The sequence below is a fragment of the Osmia lignaria genome, chromosome 9 (assembly GCF_051020975.1).
Source record: "Osmia lignaria lignaria isolate PbOS001 chromosome 9, iyOsmLign1, whole genome shotgun sequence".
Lineage (NCBI taxonomy): Eukaryota > Metazoa > Arthropoda > Insecta > Hymenoptera > Megachilidae > Osmia > Osmia lignaria.
Window position 1 is genome coordinate 10,371,237 of NC_135040.1, and position 18,966 is coordinate 10,390,202.

At 43.1% G+C, this 18,966-nt stretch overlaps 1 protein-coding gene across 9 annotated transcripts in view; it reads right to left on the reverse strand.

Moving 5' to 3' along the window:
• The window catches only part of LOC117601278 (farnesol dehydrogenase), a 56,736-nt gene that overhangs the window by 3,582 nt on the left and 34,188 nt on the right, over positions 1-18,966 (reverse strand). The window contains exons 1-4 of one of the 9 annotated variants that reach the window (XM_076690066.1): positions 4,113-4,506; positions 3,864-3,997; positions 673-1,206; positions 87-363 (exon numbers count right to left, since the gene is read on the reverse strand). In XM_076690066.1, coding sequence (XP_076546181.1) covers positions 116-363; positions 673-1,111 — 687 coding nt within the window. In that variant the 5' untranslated portion in view covers positions 1,112-1,206; positions 3,864-3,997; positions 4,113-4,506 and the 3' untranslated portion in view covers positions 87-115. Of the gene's footprint in view, positions 1-86; positions 364-672; positions 1,207-1,709; positions 2,681-2,714; positions 3,045-3,072; positions 3,843-3,863; positions 4,029-4,112; positions 4,507-5,982; positions 15,150-18,966 lie in introns of those variants that run through there. The other 8 variants (XM_076690065.1, XM_076690068.1, XM_076690067.1 and 5 more) reach the window with 8 other exon arrangements.

Sequence of the window (18,966 nt, forward strand, 5' to 3'; positions counted from 1 at the left end):
ATTAAATTTCACGACCAGGTGAGAAAGGCGAGCTTTGTTTCATGAAAAGAAAAAAATAAATAAATGCGCATGATATTACTACATACTCTGAAGCCAGACGTTGTATCTGCTCGCGTTACACTCGTTTGTTACAATAAAAAAGCTTGTCGGTAATGAATGTCCAGAGGGTCGAATTATGAGGCAGCTGAAAAGCGTGTAGCGTTAAAGATCTCGTTACCCGCGTTCCGCGTATTTGGAATGGATGGAAAATTTCAGTGAAACGCGTAGCATTTTTCCTCTGCACTTTGCATTCAAACAAATTCGTTACCCGTTGTCCTCGTCCTGGGTAAAACGATTTCCAAGAACGAAACTCTCGACAACCGACTGCGAATCACAAAATAAACATGCCTTTTCTTTCCAGTCACTACTGAAAATGATTATCGCCAATTGTCGCGTTGCTCCTGTTACATGAAAACACCTATACACCATTATGAATTGAAGAAATTTTCACGTGAACGTGAATTAAATATAATTGCTCCATACTAAATACGAACTAACTGAATAAAGTTGTTAATGATTGTTAATGATCAATTCTAAGGTCTCAAAGATTCCAAACGTATTAGAAATGAAAAGCATTTGAAAACGTAGGAAAATAATTAGAGTGAAAAGGATTTAACGAATAAAAGCACTTACTGCGTGTCTTTCCTTGGCTATCTTTGCTGATCGAGATGTTGTCGGAGAACGGCAGATTGCTGTGCGAGAACAGAGATCTGTGAGAGCCGAACATGAACAACCGACAGGACATTAAAGGCATCGGGATTGACGTGTGCTGACTATCCGTTCCCTCGGGATGGAAACACGAGCCCGACGTTTGGAAGGATGCCAACGGCACCTCGGTCTGCCTGCACGGTGTGCTGGTGCACGCGGAATACGGAATCGCCGAAAAGTCGTACGTCCAACCGATGTGATTCGGCGGAACGATATCCGAGTAAGGTGGAGGATCGTCGTCGGTGGCGTGGTCGACCGGCGTGTTCGGCAAGGTGATCGGTACGCTCGACGGATCTCGCGACGTGCTCGCCGCGGTTGATTCTGTTGCTGGCTCTTCCTGCAGTAATTTCGAGGAGGGCAACATTTTTCTGATCGATTCTTTGGAAACGTTTCTAATAAAATCACATTCTTTAAAAAGAATGATTGTCTCTAGTCGATTCTTTGCCACTCATTGACGATCTGAAACAGAAATAATTCCAAGGTTAAATAACGTTCACCGGATGTTGTTCATGGAAATTGTGTCAGTTTCATTGATTTTAATTAGCACTAGATTTTTATATATGGAGAGACAGCAAATGGCAATAGTCATGACGATCATAACAAACTGAGAGCATTTAAATAAACGCGGTTTATTGATTCTACAATCAATTACGTTCTTATGTAGCAAAGAGAAGCGGGAAATTACGTCTGCCTCGAGCAACAACCAGGATTAAAGATATCAGTTCGTAACGCAAATAATAAACTAGTTCCGAGATAGCCGAGTATGCTAAATAAAGTGTCTTCTTAAAACTAGAAACCTTTTTATCTTGTTGACAAGAATATCTCGGTTCGAACAAACAAGCGTAAGAAATCTAAGAATGGCGTACTTCCTGGTCGAAGTGAATGATTGACCCGCGTGAATTTAAGCGTGACAAGTAGGAAATAGCGTAGCTTGAATCAGCAAAGAGGAACTAGATACATACGGAGAATAATTTACAAGACTTTTCTGAAAAATACAACTCGACCGAATGGTTGTATTTCATTTCGAACACGCAAACGCAATATCTCGATAAACGAGGTTATTTAATCAAATAGTTACGGTCTGCTGGATAGTTTCAAAGTTAGCCTCCCCCCATCGTTACGCGCGATTTCACTTGCAAATACGAATTCAATTAAAGAAACTATCGACTGTTATATTATTGTGATACGATTCGTGCATCGCAAAGAACCAAGCACTTTCGTTGCACGTTACCGTTCCGGTTTAAAGAGAAAGAAAGAACTTTTCATCGTTCGATTTATGCACGCTGACGTCCGTGCCTGGAAATACCAAAACAATATTTTTCTTTTCCCCTCCTTTCTCTGCATTTCGTCACGAACCATAACGTGTATTTAATATGCAAATACACCTTTTCATAATATGTTTGCTTCGGAGTATATTGAAAAATATTATTCTCCTTATTACAAACACATAAACAGCCGTAGCCTACTAATTAAACATTCGAACGTGACTGAAACCGTTGAACTCGTTAGATTGTCCCGAATCGCTTTCTCTTCGTTCGAACATACCTCATTAGACTAGGATCGACCTTTGTTTCAAGGCGTTTATTTACGTGTAACAAGATAGGTAAAAATAAAGAAAAAGAAATGACGCATTGAATAACCTCGAAACCGTGACACGATGTTCGCCTCGTTCTGAAAAGATCAGAGCCTAATAAATACGAGGAAGAAAAATATCTGACTCCATGGTCAGTGGGAATACGCTTCAGGTACAGTCGCGTTTAAATAAAATAAAGAATACAAGACGAAGAAAGGAGGGTTAATTGGTGCTCGATCATTAAAGAGTGGCTCATTTCACGTTTGAATTTCACTTAAACGAGAAATGGACAGCTATTCGTTCCGTCGGTATAAATGAAAGTTAATACGCAAGATGCATGTAGTCCGGAACGAACGCTCGTTCGCTCACTCATCGACTTGTGTAATTTGCCTACCAGTCGTCTTTATGTGGTCCAATGTCAAGGAGAGTTGAATGAACCCGAAAGTAGCAGGAGAAGGACCTGCTGCTTTCGTCTCTGAAGGACGCTCATTTTACGAGTCACACATCCAGTTATTTTTTTATTCTTTTTCTATATTCAGATGCTTCGAAACATTCTTCCTTCGAAAATAATTCTGATTCTTCAGAGATCTAAAACAGACGACCTCAACAACAAAGTAAGAAGCTTCTACGACGTAATCATATTATTTATAATAGGTCGCTGCAATAATTGCCGACTACTCGCAACACAATTTTCTCGAAGAAAAAACTCGATCGACAGTTTTACATGTGTGATTCATTTCGAATAAACGTACCAATCAGCGAGGAAAGAATCCGATGCAGCTGAATGCACAAATCTACTGAAAAAAGTCCAAATGATCAGTGCACTTGAAAAATTGATTAAAAATCACAATTCATAAAGCACGTGTCTAATAAGTTCCCAGTTCACTTGAGTTGCACGATGGTGTAAATGAGCGCGCAACTGGTTCAACGTGGCGGACACATTTAGCAAACACTCGTGGCACGATCAACAGGTAGCAATCGTTAGACTGCGTGTTTCCGGCCCGGAAGTTGGAGGAAAGAACGCGAACGATCGAAGTCTTTTCAACCGATCGGTGGTCGATTTGCCGGAAAAAGCTGGTCGGTCAGTCAATCACTAGGCACTGAGGAGACAACTACCAGCGAGCCTCGAATCGCCTGTGCAACCACCTTTCCCGGTGGCCTCGCAGCATTTCTCCATGCCGAGCGACCACGATACTCCGCGATATTTCCCGTTCGTGATCTGAGTAACGATTAACAACGTTCGCCACGTGTAAACAACGGGACGATACGCAAAAGCTCAATGGTGATAAGAGAACGGCTGCTGGTGTGGTGCTCGCGAGACGCGGTACACGAGTGATCGTTCGCCGGACGTCTCCGCTTCGGTCAATCGGGCGTTCATAGCTACCACCTCCGTCTGACCATCCTACGAGAATGTCGAGGACGTTGTGCGTTCAAGGTCGCAGGCACATTGCCTTTCGTCAGCGTCGTTTGAAGCGCGAGAGATTAGAGAAATCCTGACTTGGTTCTTATTCTTTGGACTTTTTACTTCATCTTTTTACTTCACCTTGAACTACTCTGTTCTCCAGTTTTTTAATTATTCATTCTCCCAATGATCATCGAGTTAACGAAGCGATTGGTTGTATTGGAAGGTGATCTTGACGAACGATAATGTCGCAAGGTGTCGAACCTCGTTACCTACTAAAAAACACGTTCGTATGCAGTTAGTGTCGCTGGAAACTTTCTCTGCGCGATCGCACGGTGATCAAGCGCCGAATTCGACTCACGGGACAAAGTGCAGTGTTGTAAATCTTACTCGATCGTTTCGTGGCTTCCGTCTGCAAGGGCGTCCGCTTCTATTTCAAGACTCCGTGTTTGCAATGTTAAAACGTTTTTCAGATGCCTTCGCATCTCCGCTATCTTGGACGTACCGACAACGCGAAGGGGTTATCTGCACGTCGGGACCGTGAAATATCTTTATTCTTTGTCCCATTTGTTCGATTCACTGCAGCGTTCGGCAGTTAAGAAATCTGGAATTATGTAATTGTGGTAATCGTCGTGTCAGCTCGATCGGACGAGCGTCACGTTCGGACACGTATTAATTTATCGCCGCTGCGAGAAAATGGATCGAGGTCAGTGCTTAATTTGACACACATCCGCGCGATTAGTCAAGGAAAACCTCCATCGCGTGCCGTACGATCGTCAACTATCGTGCACGTATCTTTTTATGTATTCGCTAATCATCATTAGTTAATGTAAAACTTCGAATTTAACGAGATGACCGTCCCATTTCCGCGTTTTTCCACGCGGCTGCAAACGCGAAAATATCTATCGGAGAAATAGAAACTATTCAACTTTGACCTTTTTACCATATCAGACGGTTGACTTCCGCGATCCGTGTCTATAAATCAAGATCCGACGAGACAATGCTATATACCGAACAATCTACTTTCATATGTTTTCGCAGTAGGAGGGAAATTTTATCGCAAACGGGTCAGATCTTGAGATGGAAAGTATGCGGTACACGTAACAGCGCGAATGGTGTTCGCGCAAACGCGAGCGTATGCGGAATACGATACGCGCGATCGAGTCCACTTGCAAATGCTGTCGTCTTGGTCCAGCGGGCTGCACTGAAAATTAAAATGACTCGAGAACGGATGCGTCTGTTTCCTCAGTCGACGTCGTTACGAATTACAATGAACTACTGCTCGGTGCACGTGTCCTGACGGAAAATATCTTCAGCTATTTACATTCTTGAACCAATGAATATACCTGGATATTTTCTTGTGACAACATTTTGCGCAACCTTCGTTCTCTTATGTAAAAATAGCTTTGTTATGGTTGAATTCTGTTTTCGTAAAACATTACGATTTAAATATTTTTGGCCCAAGTTTCAGAAATGGCAATACAAAATAAAAGGAAATAATATTTTCTGTAAAATTCCTCTCATTTCTGTCCTCCATTCTATTAGATAATATTTTATACTAAAAAGCTAGATTTAAAGCTACGAGTACGTAAAGATTTCCGGAAATATTTCCTGAAGAGCAACGACACCGTTTCATGGTACGAAATGAAACTTGTAGCCCAGCTATGCGTACCGCATTAAAACAATGATCGCGGGACGAACCTTCGTCCATTGGCACAGTTTCTCAGACGATTTCTCACTTTTACTGCGGCCGTGTGATAGCCTGCACGTTCGTTACGTAGAGGAGAAGGGAAACAGAAAGATAGTCGGTCATAAAGGTAGGTTACTACTGGATCTACGATGGCTACAACGCTTCCGTGTAAAGTCACTCTCTCGCTTCCTGCTGCTATCTCTTACGCAGAGATGCATTTCGTGTCTTTCTAACAACGGTGCACTTTCATTTGAAATGAAACTTTGTGAGTTTATAAAGCGATTCGAGACAAGAATAGCGGTACACCTGGTTGTTGCCTAATAGTTCTTTAAGAGTGTAAAGACTAATTTCAAAGTTATTTTCATTTCCCACGCACGACTTCTAAAGAAGATTTCTGTAGTATTATACCTAGTTGTACTTTAATAATTATACAAAAAGAAAGATTTTTAATTCTCCCTTTGGAACGGTCACGTCAAGGAAGCTGATCAAATCCACCGAACTCGGGATCGAGAACGTGTCAAGTGAAAGTTACGCAAACATTTATGTAATACGTTACAAAATGAAACTCACCGGCAGACAGTTACGCCGCTTCTTGTTCGTAATCGATGAAAAAGCCTCCTGTTACGTGCAGCTGCGTGCATTTCTTACCGGCTGACATTTCCACCAGCGCAGCGTCTCGATTGTGTTTGTTGCTTACATGAAACGTATAGAGTTTGAAACGTTTAACTCTGAAACTTGCCAAGTAATATCATAAACCACCGACCTTTGGACGATACACTGTTTCTAAGTTTCCAGGAACTCGTAGCCTTCTACATTCGGAATTTAGGTCGAGCCAATGGAAATCCGTTTTCTTTCCGCTTCGATGCTACCGTTGGTCCGTACCTCGGACAAAATTAATCTTACTTCGAATAAATCATCGTTTCCTGGCTAGAGGAGAACAGAGTCCGGCGGATCGTCTTTGTTGCAAGGTTGGAAATCGTAAGATTGGTATCGCGACACTCCCTCGGCGTTACCGGTGGCGTAGTCGTTGTTGTCTTTTATTTCGAGGCAAATTAACGACGAACGGGCAAGTAATTGTCGGCGGCGTTAAACCGCCACGGAACGTAATTACGCGGGGACAAAGCAACGGCAAGAGTAAATACGGAGATGCAGGAGAGGGGAGAACGAATTTGTCACGGTGGTTTCGGGGCTCGACGAAACTTCTTCCACGTGGCTTCCGTCGAACCCTCGGCACCGAGCTAAACCGTCAAGTTTTCGAACTTCGTTGCGCTTTGCCGGTGATGGGCTGCCCGATAACGAGCACAACGAACGTTGCATAATTTTAATTGGATGTTTTGTCCGACACCCGCTAACGGGATTACGTGTCAGGAATGATTTTATCTGAACGTTCGCTTTTTTAACGAGTTCCGCCAATTCTATGACTAGTTTCATCGACATCGGTGATTTGGAAAGTTCGAAAAATTTCGATGAGACATGTATTTCATTGCGAATTACGTTTCAAGGGAGATACTTCGTGACATGACATGGCATTGTAACAATGCAACCACGAACTGATTGCAATGCCTTTTAATCGTTTAAATATTTGTCGTTAAATTCTACCGATAATTGTTTTGTTTCGGACGGCACGTTTTGTATAACACCATTGATTGCGCAATGAACAACGACTCGAAACTGCATCTTCTGCGTAATTCAGTTTATAATGCAACGTCTAACTTTCACCGATGCCTGAAAGTACTACTTACACGGAAGAAGATAATTCTCACTCAGCGTGTGGAAAACGCTCGTCAAATAATATGGGATATTAATTTCCACACACGATAATGCGACTTCTGTAGCGAATAGGATTGTACGCCATTCCAGTAAAATTTGCTTTATTAAATCACCACCTATCCGCGAAGCCATTGCAACAGAAGTGTTGCTTTCTTCTTTCCTCTTTCCTCTTTCATGGAACATCTTCAAAACATTGAATCACATTTTGTAATATAACAGCTTAGTACTGTGTTTCATTTCCATTTGGTTTATTAGATGTTAGAGAAAGTTCTTCGGGCTTTTCTCCCGGAAATCTATTCATTCTTGCATAATGCAAGATATTACTGTTGCTATTCAAGATAGTCCCCATCGTTTAAAAAATTTCAATCTCGAGTTAATCCACTATACCACGGACGATAATTTCAAATACGTTAAACGCATTAAAGAAACATACTCAATGACTAAAGAGCCCTCATTCGCTGGATTTAGATATCAAGAGAAGCAAATTGTTATTCCCTGGATATTTCTGTTACCCCTAAACAGAGCTCAAAAAGCAACAGTGCACTCAGACCGCTAAGAAACGTTCTGTACACAGAGTAATTAACCGCGAGTAATTACTCGTTCCACGAATATGACGAAATAGCAACGGCGAGGAGCGTGCAGCCCCGAAAGTCCTAACGATCGCGAGATGCACTTATTTCGGGAGAATTAACGATTGTGGTACAGTGAAAAGGGACGAGAGAGGGGATAGAGGGTCGGGTATGCAATTTAATCGTCGTGAATTAAGCGCCTGGGGACGTAATTACGCGTAGAACAAAGCACTGGCCCTGCAGTCCGCGGCGAAGTAAATACGGAAATATAATGGTATAAATTTGTCGCGAGCTCGCAACGCTGCATCCGTTATCGGCGCGCATTGCCAGGGCCCCTGCACCGACTACAGGTGGGGCTCGCGAGTGCAATTTAAAAGTCCATTTGTTTCTGGATAACGTCAGGAAACGCCGACGCCACCGGTACACGAATTTTACCTGAAAAATATTGTACATGAAAATGGTGTACGTGGTAATACGTAATCGGCTCGTTGCATCCGTGAACGATGAGTTAAAAACGGTGCCCTCGAGAAGAGAAAAAACAAACAGAAAGGACGAAGAATTTTGCGATACCCTGTTCCGTTCTTACTAGACTCCAAGATCCAAGAAATATGAAAGCGACGAATGAATATTCATAGTATTAAAATTAGACTAGAAACACGCTTGTTTGTTTATTCTCTCTATATCGATTTTTTAGAAATTTATTTCGAGAAGTAAAAAATTCTTCTTCGCTTTATTTATAATTTAAACAGTCGCGTTGGAACTTAGACACACGTGTATACATATCGCATATGATCATTGGTTACGTACTCTGAAATCAACTTCGTAGAAAATCCATGAACGTCCAAGTTAATGTATGAATACCTTGCTTCGAGTGGCAATCAAATAAACCATCTTGAATCACCTTGTTCTTGCCGTGTTACTTGCCAATTAAGGAAATTATTATTGATTCCAGTGGCACAAGGTGTCACATTAAAATCGATTCTTCCATACATTACAGGTCACGGTTTATCCGAAGCAGTAATTTTTTACGTCAATGGGACGTTGATTTGGTATAACGAAAAACCTGTTACACATGCGTTCAACGTCAGATCATGAATAATCGAACCGGTCATTTTATTTCTGTTTTTTGGAATATTTCAAACATTTTCGATTTATCCGTTCCATTTTATTTCCAGACACCCGAAAAAATTGAGTGAATCACGCGAGTCTCCGCAACCAGACGTAGAGGTCGTCGCAAAACGGGTTTTATATATTCAAGGACGAATCATGCTAGGATCAGTAAAGGAACTTATTATTCTTCCAGTATCCACAGTGAGTCACTCAATTCGACCACCTCAAATTATTTTCAAAACGTTCCAAAGAAATGTTGCGATGCCTTTGATCGTGCATAACGTACACGCTACCATTTTGCTCGCGAGCTTGCAGAATGCGGTTTGGGTGCCGGAAATTGCAAGACGTGAATTTACTACCTTGCCCTTCGACAGTTTGACTGAGTACACTTTCTGGTAGAACGCGTCAGGCGATCAGCTAGTGTGTAAGGTCTCCTTGCAAAATAATCGAGAAAACTCGTGGCGAAAGTAAGACGGTTGTTAAGCGTAAAATTCCTATGAACCATGTTTCTGTAAAATTTCAAAGTCCCGCGCAATTTAAAAGAGAAGACCTTGATGAATCATACGCAACGATCTTCGCCGCACTGTCCTTAAGGATTTCGCAAATATTCTACGTAAACAAGCGTTCGTATTAATTTCACGGTGAAATAAATCTTGCCTCCTGTCAAGAACACCAAGAGAAAGAGAGAGATCGCGTATGCTAATTAGCCTAATGACATTTAGTTGTGGGGACGTTACGCGATGTCAAGAGATCACGCAGAGTCGGCTCGTTTTGTTCCTATGACATCTTCGACCGCACGAAGCGTAATGTTTAATGTATGAATTAACACACGACGCGGTGCACGGAATACAAACGGGCCTCGTTAAGATGTTATAAGGAACGCGGAGCAGATTTTTGTTTGAAATCATCGATTAATATGATGCACGATTGTTCTCCATCACGGTCGACTGTAAACATTAACAGCTCTGTTTATGAAGATCGTGTCGCTGCGATTGGCTAGATGATCTCTTAATACACTCGAGTGAATGCAAAATCACCTTTATCGAACGGAAGTAAATTATAATCTGAAATACACTAGTGATCGTCGAGATATACTAATGGCTGATTAGTAGTCGCATGCTTGGAAACTTTTGCGACTAACGGGGACCTCTCGCAAACTCAGAGCTTTGATTATTTCAGAAAATTTCAGTAATCGATGGGGATAAAAATATTATAAAATACGAAATTTGCGACAAACCAATCGTTAGAGTATTTTCGAGCGTTTTCGATTTCCGTTAGTTAACGAATTTTCCTGAACAAAAAAGCACGAACCAGCGCAGCGGGTCAGTCAGTTTTTCCCGTTGTTCGTCGAAGCGCAGCTCGATTCGACCGCGATGACATCGTTGACACGACATCACACTAATCTTCTTTTTGCCGGGTTAGCTACGACCCGGCGTGTGTCATGCTAGGCTCGCTATATCCATGCGGTTTTCCTATGCTAGCAAAATAAAAATCGCAAACATGTGCGAGGAAAAAGTGAAAAAAAAGAGGTAAAATATGGAAAAGAAAATAGAGGGATATAAAACGAAGAGTGAAAAATAAGGGGTTGCGCGAGGGAAAGTAGATAATGGTTCTCGCGTCCGACTACCTGGATTGTTCCCGACCAAGACGGCGGCACAACCGAACGACAATTCGAATTTCCATCGCGCTACACGGGGCGTATTTTTTACAGAAAACGCGTCCCGTCGTCCAGTTGGCGCCGAAACCATTGATTAAAGTCCGGCGCCGACCCATTTTTACACGCCTCAACCTCTCTGTCCCACCGTCCCTATATTTCTCTTCCCTCGTCCTTCTTACTCCACCGTTTCCCCTATTCCAGCGTCCCTTTCTATCTTTCTACACCCTCTATTTTCGCTTCCGAGCACGCCGCGAGTACGCGCGAACTTTTTGGCACGGAGACGCGACCGCGTTAGCGCCGCCCCGATTGAGAATCGCCGACACCACTTGGCTTCGACCGATCTATAAACTCGTGACATGCCTCTGCGAAACGTCTCGATAAATTATGTAACATAAATGTTTAATAAAAAAAAAAAAAAGAGGAAATACTTCGTCCATGAATTGCTAAACGATTTTTTAAGAGTTGCATTAACTTTTGCAAACGCTCTTCAAACGAACAATCTAATTTGCACAATCGCGTAATGATATTTGCTCTTGACGTCAAGGTTTCTACGAATAGCGATGTTCTTTAATACCGCGGTATAATACATAACAAGTTGAATAATGTTAAAGTGTTAACCGAGATTCAGTACGAAACGGGACAGCAACATCGAGGTACCATTGAACATTTCCATTTTGAGAATGATATCGATCCTGAATTTGTACCGCTACATTTAACAAGCACCGGCGAGCCAAAGATGCGTCGTGCAATGATATACGACATGCTTGATAAACAGTCCGTTAAAGTCGTAGTTTCTGAAACTACTCAGACTATCCGATTCTTCTCTAACTGCATAAACAACACAATAAACATCCCACTTGCTCTTTCCTCGCGTGATCATAAAAATTTGGATTTCGTTCAAATTATAGGGAAATGTATGTGGCTTATTGAATTCATGTAAATTTAAATATTTCCAGCTTACAAACGTTCGATAATACCTCCGTCCTTCTGAATCAATTAATTCTATTTGCGAAATGAAAATACGTCGCGTAAATACCGTAACATAATATTGTGTTTACGCGTTTTATTCGATAACGAAGTCCGAAATCGAAATTTATGTTACTCTCCGGTTGCTCTGATTGCAATTGATTAACGCACCGGCTGCATCGCGATGACTATTCGTTGTATCTCCGCAGCTTGATACGCCGATGAACGCTTGTTATTTACGATTCATTTTTCGTTCGCCACGTGTCTGGATCGTTGAACGATCCTCGCACAACTGAAGTCGAAAAGGAACGAAAGGCGTTAAAGAGGCTGAATAAAAGGAACACGTTGGAAGCATGGTACAAGTAATCCACCATATTTCGCGGCCATAACGGTACCGTCACATACACGCGAGGCGAGGCATGGGTGACTCGGGTGTGGCGATATCGTCAGCTTTTATTATCGGTGCAATAAAAGCCTGGTAACCAAGTAATAATTTAAGACCCGAGCGTCGTTCGCTTGGAACCGCTTTTGCTGCCGAGAGTACGCGTTCATTGCCTCGTACCGAACGCGTTGCCAATAAGCTCGATCCTGCGAGTCCTTTCCGCTTGTGTAACGCGAGATCGACGGACTTTTTTACGAGCTATTCCTCGTTTCGCGATGCTTTGAAACGGTTTGAAATCGAACACGACGAGGCTGGATCGTGAATCGAATACGCGGTGCCTGTGACTCTCGCCAGCCTGTTATCTCGTTCGAGAACGTCCGGGAAAATGAGAAAAGTTGAGTAAAACGGTGGCTGATTTCCTGTTGGTAAACGTAACCAGTCCGTGTTTGTGTATATAAACTTGTACGCCTTGGGGAAAAAACTAAAATGCGTGAAATTCAGCTTTCATTTCGTTTCATCCAACGACAGCTCCAAACAAACGGGATATTAAAAGAAACGCTTCCGAATTCGAGGGGTAGATATTTGTAACATCTTGTAGGATATTAACACCGATACCCAATGAAATATTAATAGGTCTGCGAACGGAGTTGCGAAAGGCAGAGGGGCCTTCGAGGGAAATCGAATCATCCGAAGCTTCGAGTCCAGTTCCAAACTCCCCTTAGGTTTCCTCTCTAATTACCCTTGGCTGCCACCGCAGAAATTACTGGTCCGAGAGCGGTAAACTTTCCAAAAATGATTTATCATCCGGCTATGGTGTTCGCGGAATGGTAACGCTTTTGAAGGATCGTCGAAAGTTGGTCTGGTGTACGTCTTTGTTCTCCTAGCCGCGAAAGAGCTTACTCGCAAGTTTTCCGTGGTCCCTTGGATGGAAATCGATCGGCGCCGAGCAAGGACGTTTGAATAAGTGTGGAGGACGTATTGTCGAAGCCTTGGAAGAATACGGGAATTGTCGTTAGTCCCTCTGGTAACGGCTGAATTGTGTAGCGAAGAGATCGGGAATAGATATAAGGTCGGACGTTCGTAGTAACGAGATTTTCTGTTATCGCGTCTCAGATAGCTTTTTCTTATTCTTATTCTCTCGTCCCGCGAGCCAGCTACTGCAAAACGGATACCAGTAGCTGCATTTCCGCGTAGCTGCGTCGGATGTGAAATAGGGCCGAAGGTAAGGATAACGCTGTTACCTCGTGCTCCTCGAAGAAAAGTGGATCCTTTATTCACGCTGTCTGCGGTGGACCGTTCGAGTTTTCGTTTCTTGCCAACTGCTCACTCGTTCGCGCTCTATTCTGCCTATTATTCATCGCTCGATGCCTCGTTACCAGCGGTTTTCTTCTTGCTTCCTGTCCGTCTGCCGCGCTGTGGCAGATCGATGGACCAGCAAATTCGAGGATCGACGCTACCACAGTTTTACGAGCAATTTAAACGGTGGAATTACGGTTAAGGATAAAAGGATACGGTACATATCGGATCCGAATCTTTACAGACACTCTGTACACTTTTCTCCCTTTTTTATCAGCCGATAATGGTACCTCGAACATACATTCGAGCAAATACTTAGCGTGGCAAGAAACTGGAACGGAAACCGAGCGGAACGTCGAAAACGTAGCAAACGGTGGTAGGTTTTTTTGCCCTGAACGGGGTGGAAAAATCGTCTTTGCACGTTTTTACGAGACCGGATCGAAGTTGCGGCCCGCGTCCCGCAGCGTGACGTGATACAGTCGAAGGGTTCGCGTTTTTGCGGGCCCGTTTTTCCGATAATTAATGTCCGTCGGTGCACCTCCGGTGAAACGTGGATGGGGGACAAATGCGAAAGAGGAGGCGAGGCCAGATTAATGATAGTTTTACTTGTAGCCATTGTAAGAACGATGGATTTGACGCTATCGCGGCTGCTAAGGATGCCAGAGCGTGGATTGAAGGAAAATTTATTAGCCGAATGGAACAAACTTGCCCAACGACCAAGATTTAATATTCAACTTTTCGTACCGTGAAACTTCCAAGGGGAAATTTTACCGTTTTATCTTGGTGCTTGGCGAATCGCCTGGCAATTTCGATAAAATCTTGGTCGCTGTTGCCACTCGAGACGAGCCGGGCAACGATTTTAAATCCAGGCTTTAAGGATGCGGTTCCAGATGCGATCGAGAACAAAGTTGCAGTTCGCAACGAGCTACCGTGATTCCTTTTACGACTTATAAAACCGGCACTGATCTAATCGTATCGAGGAATAACGGTATAAAAGTGGAACGCGCAAACATCAACTGGAATTTATCATCTGATTAAGAATAGCGCGAACCTCAGTCAAATAGTGCTGCGTTTCGCATCGAAATATTCTCGATACGTGGCTGCTTGCTCGAGGTAACCGCTATAAAAGTGACCTCTTGCTACTTGAAATTCTTCCTTACTCTTTGCTTCTTTTTCTTCGTTGCTATACTTTGGGACAACATGCTTGCCAACTGGTACGACGACCTCGCGAACCGACCGTACACTCTACACGAACTGACTCGTCGAAAAGTATTTCCTCAGGCGTGCTAGCTAACTCGAGTTAACTAACAGTGACGTAACATAATTTCCTGCTTACGTTCCGCCCTCTGAAACATCGCCAAAATCCTAGATCTTTGAGGGAAAATTGTGACCCAGAGGTGACTGCGTCGATACATCCAAACGAGATTCAATTCCTACACTCGTTAGAGGTAAAAGCTTTCTACGTCCAAAGGGAGTGAATAGTTAATTCCAGTGTACTGAATAGCAACCTCTATTAGTAACAAACGCAAGAAATTAACTCGGCGGCTTAACGATACAAAAACTGAATTCGTTAAAAAGAAATTCAGACGGCCATCGCTTTTTCCCTTCTTTTTCTATTTTTCCCATTATCCCTTATTTATCTCTCTGTGTTTTTCCGCTTCTTTTTCCATCAACGTTACAACATTGCCACATCGACTCGAAGGAACGCTCCTCGATCGATACCTGGCACTGTTTATTCTTGCTCTATCTCCGACACGCAGGAAAAAGAGAGCAAGGGATGATGCAGGGTTGCCGAGGGGGTCGTTGCAACAACGTCGAGACCCGTTCCAGGTGGAGTACGGTAACGATAACACGGCAGGACTGCTTAAAATCGAGGACGAGAAAATCGCGATGATTCTCGCGCACGTAGGATGCAGTTCGCTCGTGAGAACGAACAGGAAGCGACGTGGTAGCATCGAAGAAACGCATTTCCGTCGAGACCGCGGAACGTTCTTGTCGCGACGCGATTTTCACCCACTCTGACGCTTGTTCGAGCGACGAAAAACGAACGAATCGTTGGCAACTTCGTCGCGAAGGGCTCCTCTTTATTTGTCACTTACATTTCCTAGACGGTTTGATAGAATGATTAAAATGTAACAGGAATTAACTCTCAAAGTTGAAACCGGTGAACCAGAAACGTGAAAATGTCTTCCTTGGTTCTCCTATGTTCCCGCGATATTCCGGAAGATTTACATTCATTTCAATTAAGTGTCCTTTAGCAAACTAGTTCAAATCGACTCGATCCTAATCCTGCCTCTTGTTCGTGGACGTTTCGTTTGCATAACCCGACCATTGTTCCTCGCTTTACATGTATAATAAGAAAGTCGTAAAAAGAAATGTATAAAAGAACTAAGGGACTCTGCGGGAGAAGAAGTCAGGAAAGAAAATCCTTCCTTAAATATTCATTAGTATAGTAAAATATTATGAAATATGAAAATGTGAGAATGAATTAACCCCTCGCGATTTCGTTGTTCATTCACAATAGACCATTATTGTGAACTTTGTTACAAGATTAAATAAGGTTCTATTATTGTTATTGTTTCACGATGATGTTATTGTGCACGTCGAAATTAGTCTAAAACAATTCCTACAATAGGGACCATAAAAACAGCTCATCAGACGCGCTTTGTAATCTTCCATTACTCCCATCAGCATCCTCCTATGTTCACCCTCAAAGCGCAATTCTTCAACGAAAAGAGCCCCGTCGTTCCCCGTAATTCGTAGTTCCACGAGGCAATATTACACCAGCTAACTCTATAGAACGTTTCGTTGACGAAACGACACGTAAATTACAACACCCGTTTACAACACCGTCTCCCAATTCGACGACGAACCGGTATATGTACTCATTATCCACGTGTTCCTTCACGCTGCATTCAAAGCACATATGACGGGTCTATTGCGAAAAACCAACGCCGCTCGTCTTCTTAGAATACGTTAGTTACGCAAACGAAGTAGCTCAAAGTGTGTGCTTTCTCTAATTATATCGTGAGTGAAAGTAGTCAAGTAGTTGGTATTCCACTTGCGATACAGTTAATAAATATTCGAACGTTTCGCTCGGGAGACCCTTTCCCTATAATCGCCTTTGAAAATTGAAATCTTTTATTCTAGCATATTAACAAATTGCTGCTAACTAATTGAATCGTGGTCCACGTATCGCAGCCGCTTCTGCGAATTAGTGCAAACACGTTGTAACGGAGGTAATGGCGGTGGTCGAAGTCACGCGTGACCATCTGTTCGGCGAACGTTGTACGATATAATTTCTGCGGTGTGCAACGGGCCACAGGCTTTGCTGAATTCTCACGAGCTAAGCGTATTATCATAAGCCATAAGGCGCTTATCGAATTGCTGGTCAATGCAGTTACATACATCAAAATTACGCTCCATGCAGCTGGTTAATGTTCGTATACGTATCATAGATTCGCCGGTACTACACAAAAGAGAAGGAAGAAATTCGTGAATACGAAGAAAGGAGAAAATGGAAAAAATAGGTGACACGGTCGATGAGAGGATGAGAAATGATAAAGGCTCGATAAGAAGCAAGAATGAAATAAGAAACGTTTCAAGCGTGAAGAAGATCGAGAAAGAGAGAAGAGCGTTCGTTTGGCTAAGAGCAAAGAAAAGAAACGAGAAAAAGGAGTGTTCATTACGCTCTGAAAGGCTGTCGTTTTAAGAGCAAACGAATAGAAATAGTTAACAATGAGACAGAGGCGACTGAGAAGCGTAGCTGAAAGGAAGGAAAATTTGCACTAGCGATATACCAGTGGGAAAGAAAAGATCACAAATTAGAACATCCTACGTTTAATTTAATGGCTTCCAGTGTCCGCGCTCTCTTTTCGCGGGCAGAAAGTAGAATTAGCCTCGAAACGGCGCTACGATTGGTATTAAGCTTCAATTCATTGAGAGTAATAGTACATGAAAAATTAAATTTACTTTTTAAACACCTTAGCTGGTTTGCAAAATGAAACTACACACATTTTTCTGTAAAAGTACCAACAGCCACGCGAATCGTGGTAATAATTCGAAAGGTTTCATCCTGGCCAATATCCATAGTCGTTTCGTTCGCAACAATATTCAAAGTGCCGCAAAGAAAATTCCAAGCCTGCAATCGTACGAGATTTCCATCCATGGGATAACGTTTATACGAATGGAAGAAGCAGCAGTCGTGCTCGTTCCCCTCGATTCTCCGGAACGATACTAACGAAAGTAGTGGGACCGTTTTCAACCCCCTCGGTTTTATTCCATCTACGAGACGGCCCGCCGAGCGCCAGTTGAATCGTGAAATTTCATTCCCGACACATTTTATTCGGCTGAATCGTGAAATTTCAGTACGACAACACACGGTCGTCAGAGCGACGAGTACTGATTTCGCGCCGAGCCGCGAAGAATCTCTGCTCGAGAGCGAGAGGTGTCGCGAATCGACGCGGACGTTTCCATGTAAATTGCCGCGAAAAAGCGTAATCCTTGAAGAAGGCGAGAAAGAGGAGAAAAAAAGCGTCGATTCAAGCGGATGGTACATGGTCGAAACTTGGTGTTCGGTATCGATATGTATTCACCCACACGTCGACGACACCAACGCGAACTGTCCCGTTCAACAATAGGGGAAACTTCAGCATTTTTGCCTTATGCATTATGGAGAAGTCGGTTATTAGACGTAAGACGAAGGTAAAGAGAGGCGGAATCCATTTCCGATAGCCCTAGCCCGCGTGGCCCACGATCGGCCCATCAGGGATGATTCTCTCCGAACAGAGAGAGAGAGAGAGAAAGATCAAGGCAGTGTACGCGATATCGAAATACCAACGAAACCTCTTCTGTCTCTCTTCTCCGGCTGGATATGGATTTCCAATTCAGCCAGATATTTTCAATATCGTTGTCGCGTCTATGGTATTCGTCGTTCTTTCCACCGTGTTCCTGTATCCCGTGGAGGGACAAGAAAACTTTCAGATGAACCTTAACTACTTGGGATGGGATTTACGATGTTTCTGCTTCTAGTTAGAGTATAATTATTACTTTTCGATGGGATGTGAATTTTTTAACTGGATCAAGCTATCGTATTTTCATTACTAATATTAACAGACGAAAAACGGAATAATATCAAATTCACGCGAACACATCCGAACCCGTTTCAAGGAAATATCGCATTCCCTTATCGATTCAATTAAAGTCAAGAGGCATCGGTAGTGCCGTTAAACGAGCTGCTCGAATTTGGCGCGAGGTCGCAACAAGAAACAGGTAGCATCGGAAAGAAGAAATCTTCGCGTGGAGTGCAAAGATCGTTGATGGAAAAGACGCAATCAGCAACGTCGTCGAATCGAAGCCATCCTATCGTCGAGACAGAATTAACGTTCTCTCGCAGCAAGATAAGGTTTAATCTTCCAGCAGGAAAGAAAAGAAAGACAGGAAGAAATAGAGGGAAAGGTTGGAGAAAAGAGCAAGAAAGGTGAACTAGCGGGGAGAGGTAAAGGGAAGAGAAAACTGCGAGAGACTTCATCCCGTGCTGCTCTCCACCGGTTTTCGAGTGCTTTACGACGTCTACCGGATAAGTACGTAACCAGCTACCGTTCGCTAGCTGCACTAAAAGTATATATCGTAAAGAGAACACCTCTGCCAGGAGTTAGGTGTCCTCCAGCAGTTCAATCAACTGTACGCCAGGCAACAAACCACTGTCGTTAATTGGATCGGAGCTCCAAGTCCTGGCTTTACGAGGCTCAATCGCGTACAATTATCCGACCTGCATTTCTAGATCGGTCTTAGCCACCCACCTC